This window comes from Erpetoichthys calabaricus, chromosome 5, assembly GCF_900747795.2.
Source record: "Erpetoichthys calabaricus chromosome 5, fErpCal1.3, whole genome shotgun sequence".
Lineage (NCBI taxonomy): Eukaryota > Metazoa > Chordata > Cladistia > Polypteriformes > Polypteridae > Erpetoichthys > Erpetoichthys calabaricus.
The window spans coordinates 32837533-32846649 of record NC_041398.2 but is presented as its reverse complement, the minus strand read 5'-3'; the positions used below and the strand labels follow the sequence as shown (position 1 = coordinate 32846649).

The 9117-nt window shown below is 39.3% G+C and overlaps 1 gene segment (V, D, J or C); it reads right to left on the bottom strand.

Annotated features, from left to right (window-relative positions):
- Positions 1-1420: 1420 nt before the first annotated feature.
- Positions 1421-1930, bottom strand: LOC114651602 (immunoglobulin kappa variable 4-1-like). The segment is given in 2 exon segments: positions 1421-1755; positions 1867-1930. Coding segments are annotated over 2 exon segments (369 nt in total).
- Between the last annotated feature and the right edge of the window lie 7187 nt (positions 1931-9117).

Genomic DNA, 9117 nt, shown 5'->3' with positions numbered 1-9117 from the left:
CCAGTAGACCATTACATCTATTGATATTTTTGTTGAATAAAAAATTTAAAAAGCTAATTTTCCTTGTGTTTTATTCAAGTATATTACCTTTATATGTAGGCTCTGTTTGCATGAAGATCTGCTGTTTATCTATTCAAATATGTTGAAAAAATCAATAATTTCCATGGGGTGCACTTACTTTTTCACATGCCTGTGTTTTGTTACTACTGGCTTTGTCTGCCCATGAGACATGATAAGGGTGTGAAGAACAAACCTACAGGGATCTAGAAAAGAATGCCATATACCATAAAGGTTGCTCTGCCTTCTTAGAGAGAATGACCAAAATATCCTAGATTGAAATATCCCCCAGGCAATTTACCAAAAATTCCCCACAAATGGCCTCAACCAGAAATACCCATCCAAGTATCAAGAAAATGCCCTGAAGGATAGAAGAAAATAATTTCCAGACAGAAACATGGTTATAGTTTTGTTTAACAGAATTTACCTTGTAGGCAATTTATTTGTTAAAGATCTCACCTACAGTCAACGCTAAGAGGATAACAAAGAAAAAAGCAAGAAACCCACTTCTGCTGAAGCTTAGCGACAGGCTTAACTGACTCCATTTAAGTGACTTCACTCTTTAAATCTCCTGAGAAGTGAGATGTATGTTCACTGAAGTCAGATCCCTGCATGTGTTCTGCAGCTTTAGATATGACACTGGCTTATCCTATCAATTTTCTATTTTTCCTAAATTTAACTAAAAACGTTTTCTTTTTCTAGTGTACCCTATGTGATATAAAACAAAACCAGAAGAGTGCAAAAATTAGTCATGTGAATTGTTTCATAGCTTGTACTGTTGGAATTTTAATTTATCCACCATCATTCTGTAATTATTTTGTGTCAGTTGGTGCCACTTCCAGGCTTGGTTCCTGTCTTGTTCCTATGTGTCTGAAGGTCGTGGAGGCGTAGACTCTGACTGCCATATGTGCCTATGCACCAAATGTCACTTCAGAGTACCAGACTTTATTGGAATCACTGGAAGGGAGACTTCAACACCCACGTGGGAAATGATGGAGACACCTGGAGTGGTGTGATTGGGAGCAATGGCCTTCCTGATCTAAACTCATCTAGTATTTTGTTGTTGGACTTAGTAATTTTATCTATCTATCTATCTATCTATCTATCTATCTATCTATCTATCTATCTATCTATCTATCTATCTATCTATCTATCTATCTATCTATCTATCTATCTATCTATCTATCTATAACAATACTGCCTTTAACACAATTTCTTATGATTTATTGTTACATACAGTACATTTTTGATTATATCATTTCCATATTCTAATGTTTTTATTGAATAATCTTTTTTGTAAATGCTTTCCTCTCAGTGCTTTCAGAAATAGTTTGGCAGCTGCATCAACATGTAAAGGAAGTTTTTGTACGGCTCTGTTTCACTGTGTGAGAGGAGTGCTGCGATACTGCTGACAGTAGTAATGTCCTGCATCTTCTGGCTGCACGTTACTTATGGTCAGTGTGTAATCAAGTCCTGAGCCACTGCCACTGAAGCGATTTGAGATCCCAGACTGCAGAGTGCTTGACCAGTAGATCAGAAGTTTTGGAGCTTCTCCTGCTCTCTGCTGATACCAGGCAAGATAGTTATTGCTGCCAATGGTAATGGAGCTGCTGGCCTTACAGTTCATGCTGACAGTTTCTCCTGGCTGTGCAGAGAGACTTGAGGGAGACTGAGTCATGATGATGTCTCCAGTGGACCCTGGGTAAGAAAGAATAAAGTAGAATTAATTTAATTCTTGGACAGAAACACAGTTACAATTTTAATTAATAGAATTCACTTAACAGGAAAGTTTTTTTTTATAGATCTCACCTTCAATTAAGAACAAGAAGGTCACCAAGAAAAGAAGTGACAAATCCATCTCCACCAAATCTTAAAGGCAGGTTTAACTGAGCCCATCTTAGTGACTTCACTCTTTAAATCTCTTGAGTAATGAAGTACGTATGCAAATGGAGAAGGGGAGAAAACAGAGGAAATGACAAGACAGTCAAATTACTGCCACTGTACATTTTGCATGTTCTGTGTGTTTTTTTTTCAAAGATGTGCATGTTATCTTGATCGTTTACTATAAATAGGCCTGAAATAAAGCACTTGCATTCCAACCAGGTTTGGCTCCTGCCTTGCTCCTTATTGAATGGCACATAATGATGTTAAAATGGAAATACAGATCATGGAGATACCCAAAGGAAACAGCTCATTAGTAATGCCAGCTAGTAGGGACATTCTTCCTCTGATCACAAGCCCTCAATCTGTTTTACAGTATATTATACAACACCACTTAGCAGTAGTTTGTACTATTGTGTTGTATTTCTGAATTGGCAATAATAGATTGGATGTATAACTCTGTGAAGAGTTCTATTTTGTGTGTTGTATTTACTCCATTTTTTTGACATCTATTGCATGTCCAACTTACCTGCAAGAGGGTCTCTCCCTGAATTGCATTTGCATTTCTTCCATTTTCTTTTTCCAGTTTTTTTTAGTTGGGAGTTTTTCTTGTGTTAGAGGGTCAAGGCTGGGAAACTGTCAGAAAAGCTCCCAGTCTGCAAATGCATAGAGTACATGCACACAATATAGCCGTACCACCTGCAGTTCAGAACAGCTAATCCACCTGAAGATAAATATGTTCTGACCAGCCATTACTTGAATGGAGGATATTTGGAAAACCTTGGGCTTTGTTGTCGAGGCCATCTTAGAGCACCTACTCTGTAGTTTGTGTGCCCTACTCAGATCAGACCCTAAAACTGAGGTCCTGACTCTGTGGTTATAAAAGATCTCTGGACAACTTTCCAAAAGAGTCAGATGTAGAGTCCTTGGTAAATTATCCACCATGGCTTGACTATCCTGGCCCTCTCATCATCCCTTGTTTCCATTTGGCTATCTTTCTCACCCATTCACCTAATAGCTAATATGTGGTGAGTATACTAGCACATAAATGGCTCCTGTCGCATCATTCAGGTGGATGCTTCACACTTGTGGTGGCTGATGTGACCCCCCACTGTCTTTTTAAAGTGCTTTGACTGTCTAGTAAAGTGCTATATAAATGTAACTGACTATTCTCATTTCTGTTGTTTTGAAGATCAGTTTCCAATGATCCATCACAATCGGTACTTTCTAAGTGGATAGTGTGTATGCAATGAAATGGCACAACCAATTCAGTACAAAAATAAAAACACAGACACACAAAATCACAACTCCACACCTTTAGCAGGCTGGTTTTGAACGGCCAGGTGCATGCAGTGTCTGGCAACAAGTGCAGTATTCAGAGGGGCGAAAAGAAGGAGAGGGGTGAACTTGTTTGTGACCAGTGCTGTTGAAGTTGAGATTAATAAGAAAAATTAGATGTTAAACAAATAAATCTAGACTTGCTATGAACGTGTTCTAACTAAATAAAAGGCGGCCAGGGACATTGAATATAAAGCCCGGAGAAGAGGTGATTGGTGCGGGAGCACTGTGCTGTGTTTGGTACTGTGTTTTCTGTATTTAATAAACATGTGCATTTTATAAAGATGTGGTTTCCGGCTGGTGGTGTCTGGGCAAGTTTCACACTATATATATTACAATATTAGAGTCCTTTTATGGGAACTCAAGGGTGGCTTGACTGAATTTGTCCACTGTCATGTCTGTACAGTATATTATTATTTTATATAATGATAATATAGTGTATATCAGCAACCATTTAAGTAGGAGTTAGCAGAGGTTGTGTGCAAATTGCAGAACACATGAGAAATGCATCCCTTTGTATCAGGCCAATCTCTGCATTTAATAATTGTCATCTATCTATCTATCTATCTATCTATCTATCTATCTATCTATCTATCTATCTATCTATCTATCTATCTATCTATCTATCTATCTATCTATCTATCTATCTATCTATCTATCGTGTTCATAAGAATTTTTTATGAATGCTTTGAAATAACTTCAGTTTTTTGTCTGGTGCCCCCTGACTCACCAGTACGAGAAAACTCTTTCATATGACAATACCATTTCATGTGTAGTTATGCAAGATGTCGATCTTTCGGGAGTTCCACACCAAGACCTGTAAAACCCTAATTTTTAGGCCATGTTTGGACCACATTTTATGTAAGAAATTACACGCTTAAGATGAAGAGTAAACCAATAGGTGCCTTCAGCAAAAATGGTCTGAAGGAAGTTGTGCAGACCACATCAATCAACCCCAGGGGTTCATCCCCAACAGGACGCGAGGGGTCAAAAAAATGGGATTGATGATATAGGCAGGCAGAGTGTCATTTTATGCTATTTCGAGGTTACAGATCACTGATACCATAATATTTTTGATATTTGATTCTTTACTGGTGGTCCTAGACTTCTAAGACCACTCCCAGAAGATTACAAAGAACAAATTTCAAACATTACATCTTGCCTGAAAAAGGGGCCTGAGTTGCCGCGAAAGCTTGCATATTGTAATCTTTTTAGTTAGCCAATAAAAGGTGTCATTTTGCTTGGCTTTTCTCTACAAACATGTGGGGTATAGTTTTAAACTATTGCAAGGTTAATGATTATGAATATGATGTTATTTTTGATTTGTGATCCTTTATTAGGGATGTAGCCCTACGTGGACCTCTAGCAGAGGATAAAAAATGACATATTTCTATTACAATAGAGAATATCTGGACTTTAAAAACATTTAAATTGAAACATCCATCCATCCATTTTCCAACCCGCTGAATCCAAACACAGGGTCATGGGGGTCTGCTGGAGCCAATCCCAGCCAACACAGGGCACAAGGCAGGAACCAATCCAGGGCAGGGTGCCAACCCACCGCAGGACACACACAAACACACCCACACACCAAGCACACACTAGGGCCAATTTAGAATCGCCAATCCACATAACCTGCATGTCTTTGGACTGTGGGAGGAAACCGGAGCGCCCGGAGGAAACCCACGCAGACACGGGGAGAACATGCAAACTCCACGCAGGGAGGATCCGGGAAGCGAACCCAGGTCCCCAGGTCTCCCAACTGCGAGGCAGCATGGCTACTTGGCATCTTATGCTAAGGCCAGGTTTGTACTTCACGCAATGCGATGCATGCTCCAGCGGACGCTACTGCTACGCAAGTGTTGTACTGTTCATACTTATGAACATACTTTACATAAATCTGGAGGTATCCACCAGGTGGCAGTGCGAGATATCATCATGGTGAGAACAGGTTCAGCTTCGCTGTGTTGTGAATTGCTTGAAACAACCATTAAATTCCGAGGACACCTTGTCGCTATATCTCTGAAAAGGATGTTTAATGATTACATCCATCAATCCGGGGATGTGCCCATTCCCGCATGCATCGGGCGTAAGACAGAAACAAAATCCCTGGACGGGGCATGAGCTCACAGCAAGGTGAATACAAGCAAAAACACACACACACACATTTCATGTCATTTTAGTGTCACCAAATCCCCAATTCTTCATGTCCTTGGAAGGAAACCGAAGCACACCGTGGAAACCCACCAGGAAAACATGCAAACTCCAGGCAGGCAACACAAGCGACGTGACTCTCTGTGACTCCCTTCATTATTTAAATGAAGTTAATGACTTATCTGTAAAATGTAATGCACCTAGTTTAATGCATTTTATCATGAAAGTGATATCAAGCATAAATCTAAGGATTCTAAATGTGCAGAGAGCTGGAATATCATAAATGTAATGTATTCTGTGTGGTGATTTCTGCTTTCAGGTCAGGAGGAAGCCCCAAAAGCGCGTAGAGATTAATTAACTGGGTCAGTTTTAAGATGACGTTTACGATGGACTACTTTAATGATAAAGTAAACTACGAGGTTAAAGTGGACATTTCAGGATTAAAGCTGAAATATCCACTTTAATCACAAAATACACCTTTTCACCATGCCCTTAAATTTTTTCTCTGTGGCTCAAATGCGCTCAAAATGTATAATGTCATTATGATGGGGAATAGACAAGGCTTGAATATAAAAGCACCATAAATGCATCGATCCCAGAGGATCTTCAAAGTGGCTTTCTGTCACATGTATATAGTAAACAGAGACTCTGACGTCATGTTCTGACTTTTTTCACACTGCGCCCCCCGATTTTTTGCTGGTACTGCAACTTACGCACGCGTCACGTTAATTTCTGAGGACCTGCTCAGAGGACACATCAAATGAATGCTGGGAATGGGTGGCAGCCATGTACACCTTCTGAGCGTGAAGTATAAACAAGCCCTAATTCAGACTTTTCTGCCAGATAATATTGCATTTGCTAACATTACCCCTTTAACATAATGTCTCTCTATTATATTAAAAATGTTTTCAGTCATGTCGATGTTATTCAGCCTTGACCACTCCCCTCCTCACTGCTCGCCCAATGATTACAGTGATCCCTCGCTATATCGCGCTTCGCCTTTCGCGGCTTCACTCTATCGCGGATTTTATATGTAAGCATATTTAAATATATATCGCAGATTTTGTGCTGGTTCACGGATTTCTGAGGACAATGGGTCTTTTAATTTCTGGTACATGCTTCCTCAGTTGGTTTGCCCAGTTGATTGGCAGATGGCTGAGAAGCTACCCAACTTGCTTTTCTCTTTCTCTCTCTTGCGCTGACTTTCTCTGATCCTGACGTAGGGGGTGTGAGCAGGGGGGCTGTTCGCATACCTAGACGATACGGACGCTCGTCTAAAAATGCTGAAAGATTATCCTCACGTTGCTACCTTCTATGCAGCTGCTTAGTGAAGCAACATGCTGCACGGTGCTTCGCATACTTAAAAGCTCGAAGGGCACGTATTGATTTTTGCATGTTTGTTTTTCTCTGTCTCTCTCTATCTCTCTCTCTCTCTCTCTGCTCCTGACGGAGGGGGTGTGAGCTGCCGCCTTCAACAGCTTTGTGCCGCGGTGCTTCGCATACTTAAAAGCCAAACAGCCCTATTGATTTGTTTGCTTTCCTCTGTCTTTATGACAGTCTCTGCTCCTGACGCGCACTCCTTTGAAGAGGAAGATATGTTTGCATTCTTTTAATTGTGAGACAGAACTGTCATCTCTGTCTTGTCATGGAGCACAGTTTAAACTTTTGAAAAAGAGACAAATGTTTGTTTGCAGTATTTGAATAACGTTCCTGTCTCTCTACAACCTCCTGTGTTTCTGCGCAAATCTGTGACCCAAGCATGACAATATAAAAATAACCATATAAACATATGGTTTCTACTTCGCGGATTTTCTTATTTCGCGGGTGGCTCTGGAACGCAACCCCCGCGATGGAGGAGGGATTACTGTACTCCTATTTTGCACATCCTCTCTCCGTACCACCCTGTGTAACTCTTGGTGCTAACTTGCCTTTCAATACAGTCAGTTATAACGGTAAGGCAGAAAAGCAAATTATCTATTCAAGAATAACAAATTTCAGATTGTGATAGAAAAAGAGTGGCAAGAGCTGATAATGAACATCAAAAAAAAAAGAAAATTAACAAAAAAGAGCTGCATATAATAAAAATCAAGAACAAAGAGAATCATCCAATAAACAGAAATGCAAAAAAACAACATTTATAACATGCAAGTTCGAGAATAAAGTAATTCATAATATTGTCTTAACAAGGCATTAATGTAATTTAATTTTTTATTTACTTTTTATTATGTTTTACTTTTTTATTTCTACTTTTACCCTTTTACTTTTTACTATTTCATTATTCATTTGTATTTAAAATAGACAGTTGTAGGGAAATACTCAAGTAACTGATTTTGTATCTATAATAACTAAGGACCAAACTGTCTTCCTCCCGTGCCCTACATACTCTTCTTTATACCATTTCTTTAAATGCAAATGCTTTCTCTAATGGAGGAGCGCCCCACTGCCCTTCGAGAGGTTCAGCAGCGATATAGCGGCTACAAGTATCCAGCTGCAGTCAAGACAGTTTTAGGCTTCCAACAGATCCAGACACTATGAGGCCCGTAACCATTTTGTATTAATGTGAGAAACATGACAATGTTTTTTCTTATCTCTTGTATAACTATACAATTAAATTATTTACCTATTGGATTCAGTGGACACTTTAATGCTATGCTTTACATAGAATAATGATTCATTTTATTTTTACACACAAAAAAGCTGACTTCTGAAAACACACACACACATACATATATATAAATATAAATATATTTGCATAAAACCAATAACAAAAGACATACATTCTGTGGTTTTGCATTGGATGCAGAATTGAGAGACCTCAAGAGTTTAGAAGTTTAATAAATGTGGAGATGAACAGGCCTCAAAACTACCGAGTCCACTGGTTTGAGAGCAGGAACTAAAATGTGTGTGTAATATAGGCATCAGTGTCCCGGCGATACAGGGGAGAGACTCCTGAAAAGTGTGCGGAGTCATAAGAGATGCCGCTGACAGGGGGGTCAGCTTATGGGCCTCAGAATGTCTCTGGTCGCTGAATCTGTCTAAGGCTTCAACCTGTCTCTTCTGCAGCTTGTCTCTATTGTGCCTGCCCCTGGGGTTTGGCAAGTGAAGCGAGCAGGGGGCATATGGCGACACTTCACTATTAGGAGACTTTACAATTTCAGGATTCTAATGTGTATTGATATATGAGGAAATGGAGCCCACTGTATATAAGAAAAGTTCAATGGTATTGGCGCTGACCTACAGATGCTGTTTATTTTTATTTTGAATTATATGTAATTAAGAGTTTTAGATACCTAATTTACAGCCCACTTGTTTAATATCCATGTATAACAATTAATTTCTATTTCATGTGTGGTTGATTGCAAATCTGATCACCACTCAAGTGCTATTAAGAGTTACCATGAAATATTATGAAATACTAATTTATTGCTTCATTTTCTTTCATACATAACCACATGTAGTGATTGCATAACTTAATAAGTAGAAAAGGGCAACAAACACTGAGGTGCTCCCTACAGACCTTGTCAAGCAAACTATTCAACACAGAAAATAAAAAATGTCTGTCAGAGAGCCAGTAAGTAGTGAAGGTATCCACTACGCTGAGCTCCCACACATTTATTCATATTTATAATTTATATACAGCACACAACCCAGTGCCCCAGCACCAATCACCCACAAGTCCAGGCCTTT